The sequence below is a fragment of the Rhinolophus sinicus genome, chromosome 7 (assembly GCF_057876585.1).
Source record: "Rhinolophus sinicus isolate RSI-liver-muscle chromosome 7, RSI-T2T, whole genome shotgun sequence".
Classification (NCBI taxonomy): Eukaryota; Metazoa; Chordata; class Mammalia; order Chiroptera; family Rhinolophidae; genus Rhinolophus; species Rhinolophus sinicus.
In genome coordinates, this window is record NC_142507.1 from 23,400,850 (window position 1) to 23,417,591 (window position 16,742).

General features: G+C 38.8%; 1 protein-coding gene across 3 annotated transcripts in view; it reads left to right on the forward strand.

Annotated features, from left to right (window-relative positions):
• The first annotated feature begins 1,483 nt into the window (after positions 1-1,483).
• LYPLA1 (lysophospholipase 1) overlaps positions 1,484-16,742 on the forward strand; it is a 62,227-nt gene continuing 46,968 nt past the window's right edge. Inside the window, exons 1-2 of one of the 3 annotated variants that reach the window (XM_074318794.2) lie at positions 1,484-1,730; positions 2,533-2,564. In XM_074318794.2, the coding sequence (XP_074174895.1) occupies positions 1,662-1,730; positions 2,533-2,564 (101 nt within the window). In that variant the 5' untranslated portion in view covers positions 1,484-1,661. The remainder of the gene's footprint in view (positions 1,731-2,532; positions 2,565-16,742) is intronic. The other 2 variants (XM_019729834.3, XM_019729833.3) reach the window with 2 other exon arrangements.

Consider the following 16,742-nt stretch of genomic DNA (forward strand, 5'->3'; position numbering starts at 1 on the left):
TCTGGTGTTACAGTTCTGGTGTTACAGTTCTGGTGATACAGCTTAGCTGATATTGCAGCTCCAGCCACAGTAAGTCTTAGACAGAAACTGAAAATACTCCACACCAAGATAAAGGATAAGCTGGCTTTTATAGGGAAGAGTTCCTACTCCAGGCTCCTGATTGGTCCGTTCTTATGCAATGTAGACTCCAAATCCTCACAGTACGATTGGTCCAAAAAGCACTGTCCTGATCGGTTAGTATGGAACTGCTGACTAGTCAGTGAAGACGCAATTGAGGATATTGCTGCTCAGCTCTGATTAGATGGGTAAAGTCTATTGGCTGAAATACAAATTCCAGGAACTCTTTTGTTAAGGGTTGGCTCAACCAGTGGGAACACAGTGCAGGTAGGCAGTCAGTGTGGGAGGCATGCAGTTTAGCAAGGGCTTCTCCCTGAAGCCTGGCTTGGATGTTTAGCAATGGCTGCTAGGCTCTGTCTATAAATTTGAGCCTAATTAGCCACTTCTCAATAGGTACATTACTTCTCATACTTAAAAGCCTGAGATATATACTTGTATGTGAAATGTGAGTCACATTATCATTTTCAATAAAGCAGCATCAACTTAACATTTTTGAGAGCCCACAAAATTCTCAGCACTTAAAGTCAAGGCAAGAATGATAAAAAACAAACAAACAAAAAACCAATATGAAATAAGATCCCCAGTGTTTTGGCATTCTGGTTATCATGTGAATTAATTTTTTTTTTTTTTTTTTTTTTTAGTTATGTTCACCAGCTTCCTTCCCTATCTTACATTGCACTTTCTATAACGATTGTATATATGTCCTTTAAGTTTCTCCAGTGAATTGTAAACTGAAGGTCAGAGATTTGGCGTTACAGTGCTTCCATCTCTTGTTCTCCCATGCACCATTCCCTCTCCTATCATGTATTTGATATGCATTGAGCCTCCCAGGCAGAAAACGGACCTCTAGTTTCAGGCTTAATCATCACTATGTCAGTACCCACCAATCAATAAATTGTGGATTTTCGGTGACAACTGAATGTTTTCCTTTCCAGCTGAAGTTTAAAAGAGATCAGTCGATGCCAAAACTACACACTGGTGTAGCTCCAAATGGAAACAATAGCAAAAGTTGTACTGGCTTCTCCCAGTCCAGTCCTTCCTTTCACAAATGAGTACACCCTGGTTTTGGAATCAAAGGTGTATCTGCAGGCGGGTATGACTGGCTTTGGGGTTCATTCTTTTCACTACAGTGCCCCAACACTGGAGACAAAGCCAGGTTTCAGGGACCACGCTACTAGCCTGGGCCTGAGAGCACCTTCCCCAGGATGGCCTGGACGCCCGGCGGGAAGAAGCGCAGCCTGGCTTCCCGCACCGGCCACGGGGAAGAGAAGGTCAGCTCCGGCCGCGGTTCCGTCACAGCCAATCCGGCGGACCGAGAAGGCGCGCATTGTGACGCGCTGAGAGAGGATTGCGGCGCGGGAGGGGAGAGACTAGAGGCCTCCCGGACGCGGGCGCGCGGAGCCCGCGGAGGTTGGCGCGCACGCGCCTGGGCGCGCGCCCGGTGGGGCGGTCCGGGAATCACCGCCCCTCGCAAGCCTTTGGGCCGCGGCCGGGTGCCTCTTCTTCCTTTCGGTTCCGACGTGCTCTGCAGGTCAAGCCGGTGTATGTGCGGCAATAACATGTCTGCCCCGCTTCCCGCCATCGTGCCCGCCGCTCGGAAGGCCACCGCTGCGGTGAGTAGCGAGGGGTCGGAGGGGTCGGCGGGGTCTGCTAGGCCCGCTGCCGGCCACTGCCCCTCGCGCGGGGTGGGCATCGCAGGCAGGTTGGCGACTGGTGTATGGGGACGCTCCGACCTGCTTGGCTCCGATTGGGGTTGGGGTGGCCCGCGCCGGCCGGGCCCCAGCTGCATGGGGAGAGTGCAGGAGTTGCGGCGGGGCCTGAGGACCAGTCCCCACCACCCCCAACCCAGCCCGGAGTCCGAGTCTTCTGCATTGCGGAGCGAGTGCGGCCCGCGGAGTCCCGGGACCCCCGGCTGCCCAGCCTCAGCTTGGACGGACCGGCGTTGGAGTAGAGACACTAACTCGGGTGGCTTTATAGCATGTTTCTGTCTTGTTTGTGGATGCGGGAAGTCTTACGTCCGCAAGAAAATGACTATTTTCTTACCTTCCACTCTTCTCCGAAATTAAAGAAGTTTGGAGATTTAGTTTCTTATAAAATTAGAAGTGATTTTTTTACAGTACATGTGAGACTTTTATGGTTTGACTTGAAAGACAACTTTTTTTCTTAGAATGTGATCATTAGCACTTAAAAATGGTTAGGTGGAATCTTTTTAAGTGTTGAAACTCCACCTTAATAATCTTAGGACCTACCCAGAGAGTATTTTTGCCATTTACAAGAAGTCCGTAGAGATTAGTTAACTTGCTGAAGGTAGTGTTCTGTAATTCTGGCATCCACCTTCACCAAAGCTACAGTGTGTAACAATTCTGTGTGCGTTTATTTAGGCATTGCTTATTAATTTTTCCTCTTCTCCTCTAGGTGATTTTCCTTCATGGTTTGGGAGATACAGGGTAGGTACCATTATTAGTAACAGTAATGAAATGAGGTCATGCAACTCCACTTATACAATCAAAAGTTTAATATTTAATAACTATGACTGTATTTAAAAAGATTGCTAGTAGTATTTCTTACAGTCCAGTAATAAGACACAATCTTTTCTTTTTTGAAAACCCCCAGAATTTTCCCCTTATTGTCTTGAATTTGTCATTTTTTTCAACTCCTGTTTCTGAAACATATTAAAATTGCAAACTTCTTGAGTTGCTGGGGGTATTGGATAGCAGAGATGGGTGGAATGTTTGGAGAGACTGCAATTGAGAGCTTTCCAGAGGAGTTAAAATTTCAGGGCAGGTTTAGAAGAACTGGTTGATTTTGATAAGAGAAACAATACCAATTCTAAGTGAGAACTTGGATGTTTGCTTAAAAGAAAAAATCAGTTGAAGGGCAAGGGAGGCAATTCAAAGATTTATTTGGAGGTTTCTCAAACAAATTTTGTTGTGCTAACTTTAGATATATGATTTATCTTTCAGGCTTCTACATTGAGAGGTTTTTGTTTCTAATTTAAGTCAGTGATTATCTGTTTGAAACTTAGATAAAATTGTTGTTACAAAATAGTTGTTACAAAATTATAGAATTGGAGGAAAACTGAAGATTAATAAATTTTGATAAAGTAGTAAAAAAAACTGTTAAATCTAATTTACAAGGAGGTATTGGGTTATAATATTTTTTTCTTTTCTGTATTCTTTTAGATTAATTTTTAGAGGTGATTCCTAATAGTCTTTTGTGCCTAATAAATAGAGGTCCATGACATACTTTGTATGGAGTTACAGAAAACGTTGTAGGACTTTTTTCTGGCAATCAGGTAGTCCTATGAAAATGATAGGTTTATTTTACTATTTCTTTTACTAAACAGAGGTGTAGAGAGGCTCTGTTTTATAACCAAATCCTTCTTGATGCTGAGAAACGGGGAGGAACTTCCTATCCGGTAACTTTCCCATTAAAGAGATCCTGAAGAATGAGTCCAAGAGAAAAGTGTAAGAAGATTCTCTGTGGACCCGTTTAGCCAGATTCCATAGACTGAAGTTAAGAGTGAAAATGATGAAAAAATAACAGTGAGACTAAAAATAGCAAGAGCATCCATGACATCTTGATTAAGAATTAAGTTTATATTAAAAAATAAAGGTCTCCAATTCTGAAAGTACTTTGTGAGATAACACTGAAGAAAAGCTGACCCTAGTTTGGTTCCACAAATACGTGGTGAAATTCAAAACAAACCATATGACAAGTGGCAATTTAATGTTTGTGATAATTTTAGAGAACTAAGAAAGTACATTTGTCAGGTTAACTTGGAGGATGTTGGGATTAAGCAGTTTTGAACAACAGTGGGACAAAGGTGTAATGACCACCATAATTGGAAGGCATTTTAAGACTGACAAATGAAGCAGGCAACTCCATAGATTCTAACAAAATTTATTATAGGGTAATAAACTTCTGGGATGATTAAGTCTGAGTCTGAACAGAAAAGACAACTCAGCAGCACAAATTATTCTCAGCTAATAGACTCCTGTCACTGTAGTATAGTATAACTTGGGTACTAATGACTGACAAGATAAAGGGACAAAGAATACAGTAGCCCCAGGCACCATACCTCATCTCCTGGTGGTCTTGTGATAGAAGATTGTTTATAATCATTACTATCACCATTTTGATGTTGTTTATAATCAATATTATCACCATTTTGATATTTATCTCTGCTGTCATTATGACTGTTATTAACAAAAGTATTTATGGCTACCTTTTAAGGAACACAAATAATCATGAACTAGAAAGCTTTGCTATGCTTCCTAAGGACAGTGAAGTTGGTCAAAGGTTACAGCATGAAGCACATCTGGGACACAGACATGGAGTTGGTATTGCTTACATCTACATCAATACAAGTTTGTTGCTATAAAAATGGGCAGCTTTTGCCCTTTTTTGTTAAGGTTCTTTTTTACAGAACCAGCCAAGGTGTGCTGTCTAGAAACTTAGGTCTTGCAGTCTGTGTCTTTTAGATTCCTCATGAAAAAAGTATTTGGTGTCCGAAAAGATTGGGAGACCCTTTATAACTGTATATTTTTTTCAATTCTAATGTCATTTTCCCCACATTTTTATGTTCCTGTTTTTGAGATTAGTATTCATCTTACTTACTACATGTGTTTATTGTGATGGTGATTTTTTTTTTCATAAAAATTTTTTTTCAGTGGTGCCTCTTGACAATCTTCTAGTGTCTAGGAAGTAGGATAAGGCATATTCTCCTCTTGAAGATATGCAGCCAATGCACTAGCACCTTTAAAGCTCTAAGAAGTTCTGCAGTAAAGAAACATATCTGACCACCAAGTGTTCCTATAAACTGTGAAACTAGTATTCAAAGAAATACATTTTCGACCATACTGTATTTCATGTGATCACAGTTTTCCTTGCAAAATAAAAATAGCTTTTGTTATGATTATGAAAATGTTACATTTGTATTTCTAAAAAATTCAAAATGCAAATATACTTGAGAAAAGAATGAAACTCAGTTGAAATCCTACAACCCAGACATACGTATTTATTGTTGATAGCATTTAAAAAAATGTTTTATTTTTAAATGTTTCCAAATTTATAGAATAGTTACAAGAATAATGCAAATATCTCAGTACCTTTTACCTAGATTTACTACTCTCTATGAAATGTTACTATGTTTGCTGAACCCTTTGAGAATAAATTGCAGATGTGATTCTTTGATTCCAAGCACTTTAGCATGTATCTCCTAAGAACAAGGAGAGCCTCTTATATAACCACAGAACAGTTAATCAAATTCAGGAAATTTAGCACTTATTTAATGTTAGTACCTTTTTTTTAAATTAAAGTTTATTCAGGTGACAATTGTTAGTAAAGTTGCGTAGATTTCAGGTATACAATTCTATATAACATCATCTATAAATCCCATTGTGTGTTCACCACCCAGAGTCAGTTCTCCTTCCATCACCATATATTTGATCCCCTTTACCCTCATCTACCACCCTCCTCCCCCCTTACCCTCTGGTAACCACTAAACTATTGTCTGTGTCTATGAGTTTTTGTTTCTCATTTGTTTGTCTTGTTTTGTTGTTTTTGGTTTATATACCACATATCAGTGAAATCTTATGGTTCTATGCTTTTTCTGTCTGACTTATTTCGCTTAGCATTATACTCTCAAGATCCATCCATGTTATCACAAATGGTCGTATTTCATCTTTTCTTACCACCGAATAGTATTCCATTGTGTATATATACCACAATTTCTTTATCCATTCATCTATCGAAGGACATTTTGGTTGTTTCCATGTCTTGGCCACCGTAAATAAAGCTGCAATGAACATTGGAGCACACGTGTCTTTATGGATAAATGTTTTCAGATTTTTTGAGTAGATACCTAGGAGTAGGATTGCTGGGTCATACGGTAATTCTATTTTTAATTTTTTGAGGAACCTCCACACTGCCTTCCACGATGGCTGCACCAGTCTGCATTCCCATCAACAGTGTATGAGGGTTCCTTTTTCTCCACAGCCCCTCCAACACTTGTTAATATTTGTCTTATGGATGATAGCCATTCTGACTGGGGTGAGGTGATATCTCATTGTGATTTTTATTTGCATTTCTCTGATGATTAGTGATGTTGAGCATTTTTTCATGTATCTATTAGCCATTTGTATGTCCTCTTTGGAGAAATGTCTCTTCAGGTCGTCTGCCCATTTTTCAATGGGGTTGTTTGTTTTTTCGTTGTTGAGTTGCATGAGTTCCTTGTATATTTTGGATATTAGCCCCTTATCGGAGGCACTGTTTGCGAAACTCTCCCATTCATTTGGTTGCCTCTTTATTTTGTCGATGGTTTCTTTTACTGTGCAGAAGCTTTTAAGTTTGATATAGTCCCATTCATTTATTTCAGTTTTTACTTCCCTTGCCTTTGGAGTCAAATTCATAAAATGCTCTTTGAACCCAAGATCCATAAGTTTAGTACCTATGTTTTCTTCTATGCAGTTTATTGTTTGAGGTCTTATGCTTAAGTCTTTGATCCATTTTGAGTTAATTTTGGTACATGGTGACAGATAGCAGTCCAGTTTCATTCTTTTGTGCATGGCTTTCCAATTCTCCCAGCACCATTTATTGAAGAGGCTGTCTTTTCTCGATTGTATGTTTTTTGCTTCTTTGTCAAAAATTATCTGTCCATATGTATGGGGGTTTATTTCCGGGTTCTCAATTCTATTCCGTTGGTCTATGTATCTGTTTTTCTGCCAATACCATGCTGTTTTGATTATTAAAGTAGTACAAGCTAAAGTAAGGGAGTGTGATACCTCCAGCATTGTTCTTTTTTCTTAAGATTTCTTTGGCTATCCAGGGTCTTTTGTGATTCCAAACAAATCTGATGATTTTTGTTCTATTTCTTTAAAAAGAAATAGATCCAAGACTGGGATTTTGATGGGGATTTTATTAAATCTGTATATTGCTTTAGGTAATATGGCCATTTTAACTATGTTGATTCTTCCGATCCACAAGCATGGAATGTTTTTCCATTTCTCTGTGTCTTTTTCAATTTCTTTTAAAAATGTCTTGTAGTTTTCAGCATATAGGTCTTTCACATCCTTGGTAAAATTTATTCTTAGGTACTTTATTCTATTTGCTGCAATTACAAAAGGACTTGTGTTTTTTATTTCTTTTTCTAAGATTTCATTGTTAGTATATAGGAATTGAATGGACTTTTCTACGTTGATTTTGTAGCCAGCAACTTTACTGTATTCGTTGATTATTTCTAATAGCTTTTTGGTGGAGTCTTTAGGGTTTTCTATATATAGCATCATGTCATCTGCAAAGAGTGACAATTTAACTTCTTCATTCCCAATTTGGATGCCTTTTCTTTCTTTCTCTTGCCTGATTGCTCCGGCGAGGACTTCCAACACTATGTTGAAAAGCAGAGGTGATAGGGGACAGCCCTGTCGTGTTCCTGAACATAGAGCAAAGGCCTTCATTTTTTCACCATTAATTATGAGATTAGCTGAGGGCTTGTCATATATGGCCTTTATTATGTTAAGGTATTTTCCTCCTATACCTATTTTATTAAGTGTTTTAATCATAACTTGGTGTTGTATCTTGTCAAATGCTTTTCTGCTTCAATTGATGTAACAATATGATTTTTTGTCCTTTATTTTGTTTATTTGGTGTTTCACGTTGATGGATTTCCGAATGTTGAACCATCCTTGTGCCCCTGGGATGAACCACACTTGGGCATGATGCATAATGTTTTTAATGCATTGTTGCATTCGATTTGCTAGAATTTTTTTTCGGATTTTTGCATCTGTATTCATCAGAGATATTGGTCTGTAGTTCTTTTTTTGTGTTGTCCTTACCAGGTTTTGGTATCAGGTTAATGTTGACCTCATAAAATGAGTTAGAGAGTACTGTCTCTTCTTCAATTTTGGAAGAGTTTGTGCAAGATTGGTATTAGATCCTCTTTGAGGGTTTTGTAGAATTCACTAGTGAAGCCATCTGGTCCCAGACTTTTGCTTTTGGGAAGGTTTTGAATGACAGATTCAATTTCCTTACTGGTGATATGTCTGTTTGGATTTTCCAATTCTTCATGGTTCAGCCTACGAAAGATATATTTTTCTAAGAACTTGTCCATTACTTCTAGGTTATTGAATTTGGTGGCATATAGTCCTTCATAATATTCTTGGATGATCCTTTGCATTTCTGTGGTGTCCATGATAACTTCCCTTTTTCATTTCTGATTTTGTTTATTAGTGTCTTTTCTCTTTTTATCTTAGTGAGCCTAGCCAAGGGTTTGTCAATTTTGTTAATCTTTTCAAAGAACCAGCTGTTTGTCACATTAATTTTTTCTATTGTCTTTTTGTTCTCTATTTGATTTAGTTCTGCTCTGATTTTTATTATTTCCTTTCTTCTGCTGACCTTGGGTTTCATTTGTTCTTCTTTTTTTAGTTCTTTAAGGTGTAACGTGAGGTTATTTATTTGGGATTTTTCTTGTTTCTTGAGATAGGCCTATAGTGATATAAATTTCCCTCTTAAAACTGCTTTCGCTGCATCTCAACAATTTTGGTAGGATGTATTTTCATTGTCATTTGTTTCTATGTATCTTTTGATCTCTCCTCTAATTTCTTCCTTGACCCGGTCGTTCTTTAAAGTATGTTGTTTAATCTCCATGTATTTGTGTTTTCTCCTGCTTTCTTTTTGCAGTTGATATCCAATTTCAAAGCCTTGTGATCAGAGAATATGCTTGGTATGATTTCAATCTTCTAAAATTTGCTGAGGCTGATTTTATGTCCCAATATATGGTCTGTCCTTGAGAATATTCCATGTACACCAGAAAAAAATGTATAGTCTGATGTTTTAGGATGAAGTGCTCTATAAATGCCAATTATGTCCATTTCATCTAATGTGTCATTTAGGGCTGTTATTTTGTTATTTATTTTCTATTTGGATGATCTATCCATAGCTGTCAATGATGTATTTAAGTCCCCTAGTATAATTGTGTTTGGTCAATTTCTCCCTTTAGTTGTGTTAGTAGTTGCTTGGTGTATTTCGGTGCTCCCTGATTGGGGGCATCAATATTGATGACTGTTATGTCTTCTTGTCATATAGTCCCCTTTACCATTATGAAATGTCCATCTTTGTCTCTTGTTATCTTTTTCACCCTGAAGTCTGTTTCATCTGATATCATTATGGCTACACCTGATTTTCTCTGGGTACCATTTGCTTGGAGTGTCAATTTCCACCCTTTCACTTTGAGTCTATGCTTGTCCTTGTAGCTGAGTTGCGTCTCTTGGAGACAGCATATGGTTGGGTTTAGTTTTTGATCCAATCTGCTACTCTGTGCCTTTTTATTGGTGAGTTCAGTCCCCTTACATTTAGTGATATGTGAGGATTTCCTGTCATTCTATCTTTAGTTTCCTGATAAGGGTGTGTCTCCATTGTTTCTTTGCCTTTTTGTTGTTGTCTATTATTTCTGTGTGGTGGTATTCTATGATGTTTCCCTCTGTTTCTTCTTTTATTACAGTATATATTTCAGTTCTAGATTTTTTTTTGAGCGGTTACCCTTAATTTTATGTAAAAGAAAGTTTGATATTTAGAGTATTCCATTTTCTTCAGCACACTTACTTTCTCCATTCCCATATTCCGGTTCAGGCCTTTACTTTCCCCGTTTTTATGTTTTGGTTGCCACAAATTGTCCCTGTTGATGGTGGTCGAATAGCCTCCTTTAGTGTTTCTTGTAGTGCAGGTCAAGTATTAGAAAATCCCCTCAGCTTCTGTATGTCTGGAAAGGTCTTTATTCCTCCTTCATATCCAAAGGATCTCTTTGCTGGGTATATTATTCTTGGCTCATAATTTCTCTCTTTCAATAGTTTGAATATTTGGTTCCACTCCCTTCTGACTTGTAGAGTTTCTGCTGCAAAATCTGATTTCCTTTGTAGATTACCATCTTTTCCCTGGCTGCCTTGAAGAGTCTTTTCATCGTCGTTAATTTTTGACACCTTCAATACAATTTGCCTTGGAGAAGGCCTGTTGGGGTTGAGGTAATTAGGTGTTCTATTTGCTTCTTGGATTCGAGGATCCAGTTCTTTCCACAAGTTTGGAAAGTTCTCGTCGACTATTTGTCTGAATATCCTCTCTGTTCCCTTCTCTCTTTCTTCTCCTTCTGGTATGCCCATTATTCTTATATTGCTCTTTCTGATGGAGTCTGAAAGTTCTTCTAGAGTTCTTTCGTTTCTTTAAAGTCTCAAGTCTCTTCTTCCATCCGTGTCATTTCCAGGTTTCTGTCTTCGTCGTCACTGATTCTTTCCTCCATCTGGTCAACTCTGCTACCTAAGCTGGTTATTTCATTCTTAATTTCTTCTATTGCGTTCTTAATCTCCAGAAAATCTATTTGGTGTTTTTTCAAAATTTCAATCTCTTTGGTAAAATGCTCATGTTGTTCTTTGATTGTGTTTCTGAGTTCATTAAACTGCCTGTCTGTGTTTTCTTGCATCTTGTTGAGATTTTTCAGAACTGCAATCTTGAATTCTCTGTCATTTAAGTCACATAGTTCCATATTTTTAAGTTTATTTTCTGGAAACTTTTCACTTTCTTTCTGTGCTGTCTTGTTGCCTTGGTTATTCATGGTAATTACTGATTTATTATTTATCTTCCTAGACATCTGTAGGAGTGGGTTCTGCAAAGGTTGATAGGACGAGGTCTTTCTTTTGTTTTCCGGTACTTGTTGGTAGAATGTTTTATTGCCCTCTGACTGTAGCCCAATTTTGTCTCTCACACTGTAGTTATGTTTTCTGTCCACTATTCCAGCTTATCACACAATGGGGAAAGGCGGGCTTCTCCTCTGTTAGCAGTTCGCCTGGGTCATAGGGAGCCATGTCCCTGTGTGGATGCGGAGAGCTTTTGAAATTCCAAAGCTCTTCCTGCAGCAGATTCAGAGCCCGTGTGTTTCAGCAGTTCTGTTTACTCCTGCAGAGATCTGCCCAGATAGGTGGGGACAGGGGTGGGGTGGGTTATGAGAGGTGGTCCAGAGCAATGGCGGCGACTTCCACCCCAGCCAATCCTGCTTCCACAGCTCTCTCTCCTTTGCCGAAATTATCTGGGCTGTGAATCAGTGTCTGCGGACCAAAGATCTCAGAACTGCAAATATTCTGTTCTTTTGATCTGACACTGCTACTGTTCCGCTTCCAGTACTGGGCAGGTGGGGGTTGGGTGCACTCTGGGAGGGTAGGGAGGGTCGGTTAGTTTCAGTGCCCTAGGCTTCAGTTCTCTGCGGCAGTGAGGACTTACTTAAACCACCATCCTCAGCCCTCTTCCCTCAGTCTTTGCTCCGAGGCCTCTGCCATGAGCACTGGGCTCAGCCGTGTTTTATACTTTCCCCTCAGCCCTGAGGGCCATCAACGGAGCCCTAGCAGTCCAAGTTCTTCCCTCTCCCGCAGCTGCGGTAGTTCCGGGATGCAGCCAGCTTGGAGCACTGAGCTAGGTCTGCATCCTGCAACTGCATGGCTCTGTCTCTGCACTTCTCCCTTCCTCCCTCCCCTGCTCACGGGATTTGCCCACCTTTAGGTGAATTCAGCAGTCAGACTCATAGTCTTGCCTGTCTGCTGTGCAACGAGTCCTTTGTGGAGTTATAGTTGTTCGATTTGTTGTAAATTCTAGGGGAGATTTCCAGAGGCTCACCTCACGCTGCCATTTTGATGACGTCTCTTCTAATGTTAGTATGTAATATTCTACATATTCAAACTTTGCCATTTGTCCCAGTGATGTCCTGTATAGTATTCCCCTCTTCCTCCATCCCCCCCTGTCCCCCCGTCGCCCACCGCAATCCAGTTCCATTACTTGCATTTAACTCTTTAGTCTGTTAATCTGGAACTGTTCCTCAGCTCTTTGTCTTTCATGACACTTAACATTTTGCAGAGATCAGGCTAGTCCCTCAGTTTAGGTTTGTTTGACATTTCCTCACGATGAGATTTAGTTTGTGCATTTTTGGTATCACTTCCTTGTAGGTGAGATGTCCTATTTCTTGCATCAGATCAAGAGACAAGTGATGGTGTTTCTCCCATTATGATGTTAACGTGGATTGTTTGATTAAGCTGGTATCTTCCAGGTTTCTCTACTGTAGTTATTTCCCCTCCGTATTTAAAAAGCAAATTGTAGGGAAATACTTTTAGACTATGCAAATTGTACATCAGACATTCACCTGATATTTTTATAGTATCTATTGATAATTCTTAGCTTTAATCAATGGTTACTTTGATGTGATTTTTCTAATTTTGTCGTTCCTTTTGTTTACAAGCCCTCCTCATTTATTTAGTGTGGATATTTCATCATTGTTATTATATTTTACATTTTTAAACTTTTTTCTTTTAAAATAACTCCAAATTTATATGAAAATTACAGAAATGGTATTTACAGCTCCTTATACCCTTCTCTCAGATTATCCAATTATTAACATTTCTGAAACATTTGAGAGTAAGTTACAGATATTGCCTGATTACTCCATAATACTTCAATGTATTTTGTAAGTACAAGGACACTCCCACATAACCGCAGTATAACCATCAATCAAGAAGTTAACATTGATCTAATACTACCATCAAAGTCACCAATCCCATTCACATTTCCTTGGTTTGACCCAGTAATGTCCTTTATGGGCCAACAACACCATCCAAGATCACATTTTGCATTTAGTTATTGTGTCTCCTTCAGTCTGGAACAGGCTTTCCTTGTCTTTCATGACCTTAACATTTTCCCAGAATACTGGTCAATCACTTTGTAGACTACCATGTTTCCCTGAAAATAAGACCTAGCTGGACAATCAGCTGTAATGCATCTTTTGGAGCAAAAATTAATATAAGACCCGGTATTATATTAATTATATTACATTGTATTATATTTATTATATAAAACTGGGTCTTATGTTATAGTAAAATAAGACCGGGTCTTATATTAATTTTTGCTCCAAAAGATGCATTAGAGTTGATTGTCCAGCTAGGTCTTATTTTCGGGGTAACACGGTATCCCTCATTTTGGGTTTATGTGTTGTCTCCTCTGACTTAAGCCTTTTTGGCAGGAACACCACAGAGGTGTTGCTGTACTCGTCTCATTGCGTCGTATCAGACACACATTGTGGTGATTTTCGTACCTTTACATGTGATGTGACATTTTATCAGCTGGTTAAGTTAGTGTCTGCCAGGTTTTTCCACAGTAAAATTGATCAGTATATGGTACTTAAAAATATTTTGTTGCAGATACTTTGATATTTATGAAAATATGTGTTTCTCACCAATGGATTTAGCATCCATTTATGATTCTTGTCTGAATCGTTATTGTGATAATTGCCAGATAATGATCTTTAAAATTTTTTCTTCAGTTTAAATTTATTTGTTGTCAGTCTATTGTGGGGTAGAGCTTTCTCCCTTATTTATTATGTACGCATGTATTCTTTTATATATTTAGAAATTTTAAATCAGTAAAGATCTTTGAATTCTGTTTTACTTCTGTTAAATCTATCGTTGTTTATTTTGATTACTTAAATTGTTTTATATTTAGCCAGTGGGAGCACCTTCAAGCTGGCCGTTATGTTTTTGGGACATGCCCCATCACTCCTTGAGCCCTTCCTTGCTTTGTGTTGCAACAGGATCTTTTTCAGGATCATCTTACATTCTTCCTGCATCAGCCCTAGACTCAGCCATTTTTTTCAAGAGCCCTGGTTCTTTTTAGTGGAAATGTTATTTAGGAACCAAGACCTGAGTGCTATGTGTGCTTATTGCTGGAGTCGCTACTTCTGGACCCATTCCAATGCATAGAGCAAGAAATAACATCTATCTACATACATACGTATGTGTACGAGTACACACATCTGTATCCGTTTTGATATTTATATATATTAAAACTTTTGAGTTTACACTGATTCTACCAATTCCAACCCAACACTACAGTGTTTATCCTATCCTTCCCACTTTCCATATTTGTAATTTTATGAGAAACTTAGCTTCTATTCGGGCAGTTCTGGCCAGTAGAGCAACGTGGGACATGCTCCTCTCCAGGTGCCCCAACCCACAGCTCTGCAACATACATGGAAACACATGTTCTCCAACCCCCCACAGATGACTGCGACACCTGAAAGCTCAGTTCCAAATAAAGAAAAATGGGAAAGAAAAAAGGCCAGGAAGAAAACTTGGCTCTTTTAATTTAAATCCGTCCCCTCCATATATTCCAGGAATTACTGTTCTGTATTTCCAGTCTATGAGACTTTTCTAGCATGAGGAAATTGTAAAAGCTTAGAAAAGAAAGTTTCAAATACAGTAGTTAAGTGGATCAGATCTTACTCAGAGGTCAAACAAAAGATTGAAAAGAATATTGAATTGGCATCATGGATATATTTTGCAAGTCTTTATTTGCAAGTCTTTCTGTAATCAAGAACTAAAAGAATTATAGAGTATGATTTAGGGATCATTTAGTTACAAGGAATAGAAAGCCATTCAATCAGTTTAAGCAAAAAGTGGAATTTATGGAGGGTACGAGGTGTGATCAAAAAATATGGTGAGGGAGGCCAGTTGTCTCAGTTGGTTAGAGCGCAGTGCTCATAACACCAAGGTCGCCAGTTCGATGCCCACATGGGCCAGTGAGATGCACCCTCCACAACTAGATTGAAAACAACGACTTGACTTGGAGCTGATGGGTCCTGGGAAAACACAATGTTCCCCAATATACCCCAATTAAAAAAAAAATACGGAGAATGTTTAAGTGAAAAAATCATTGCAATAAAAGACACATTACGATTAATCCCCCTCAAAATACTCCCTCTTGCTTTGAACATACTTATCTCTTTGTTCTTGCCACTTTCTGAAGCAGTTCTGGAAGTCTTCTTTTGTGAGTGTCTTTAGTTGCCCCGTTGTGGCTGCCTCGATGTCCTGAATCATTTTCACTTTGGGGAAGAGCCAGAAGTCACATGGTACCAGATCTGGTGAATAAGGTGGGTGAGGACACACTGTAATGTTTTTATGTGGCAGAAATTGCCATATACCAGAAGCAATGTGTGACATGGAGCGTTGTCATGATGCAGGGTGATTTATGGCACACTTTAAAACACACCTTCTCTCAACCGTAGCTCACACCTGTCTGACTGCACTGAACATGTTGAAACTTGTCACACACTGTTACTAAAGTTTGACACACCACTTCCCATATTGAAGATCCCTGCCTTTCTGCTGGATGGCACTCGGCAGCAGCATTCATCATATTTTCTGATCACAACAGAAAGGCTCCATGTTATACATCACTTCTGGTACAGCAACTTCTGTCAAATAAAAACATTACGGTGTGTCATCATCCGCCTTATTCACCAGATCTGGCACCATGCTACTTTTGGCTGTTCCCCAAAGTCAAAATGACCATGAAAGGTAAATGTTTTAAATCGATTCAGGACATTGAGGCAGCCATGACAGAACAACTAAAGACACGAAAGAAGACTTCCAGAACTGCTTCTGAAAGTGGCGAGAACGACGGAATAAGTGTGTTTGAAGAGAAGGGGAATATTTTGAAGGGGATTATGGCAATGCGTCGTTTACTGGAATAAATTTTTTAAATTTAAGTCACTATATTTTGTGATCACACCTCATAAACGAGGATAGCTTACTAGTATATAAACTCCATGAGGGCAAAGATTTTAAAAAATTCATTGACATATATAATTCACATACCATAAGATTCACCTGAGAACAGTATTGGATATGTAGTAGCACTAAGTATTTGAAGAATAAATGAATGAGGAGTTAAAAGGCAAGACATGTAATGAGCATCAGACACCAACTGTATTAATTTCCTAGGGCTGCCGTGCAAATAACTACAAACTAGATGGCTTAAAACCACATAAATTTATTCTCATAGTTCAAGAGGCTAGAAGTCCGAAATTAAGGCGTCAAAAGGGCTACATATACTCCCTCCAAAGGCTTTAAGGGAGAATCCTTTGCCTCTTACAGCTTGTGATGGCTCCTGTTGTTCCTTAGCTCGTGGCAGCCTATTTCCAATCTCTGCCTCTCTCTTTATACTTTTCTGCTGTTTGTCAGCGTTCACTCCTCTTTATGAGGACACTGGTTACTAGATTTAGAATCCATCCTAATCCAGTATAATCTCATCTTAATCCTTAACAAATTGCATTTGCAAAGAGCCTGTTTCCAAATAAGGTCACATGCTGAAGTTCCAGGTGGACGTGAATTTTGGGGGGTACTATTCAACTAACTACAGCAAAGTTATTCTCACTGCCTTTTGTGGCCTCATGATTTCTTACTTTTGCTTCTTTCTGTTATTATTGCACAATTTTCTCTGCTGACACATTTTTAATGTCCGTAGTTTTCTTACAGTGTCTTTGGCTCTGATATCGGTAATGCTGGCCTCAAAGAGTGATTTAGAAAGTGTTTCTTCTTAGTAGTTTGGGAAAAGTTAGAGAAGAATTGATTTTAGTTCTTTAGATGTTTGGTAGAATTCACCAATGAAACCATCACTTCCCTTTTCTCTTTTGGGAGATTTTGATTACTGATTCATCTTCCTTACTTTACTAGTTATAGGTCTATTCAGATTTTCTCTTTCTTGGTGACTTAGTCTCAGTAGGCTATAGGAGTTTGTGTTTATCGGAATTTGTCCATTTCATC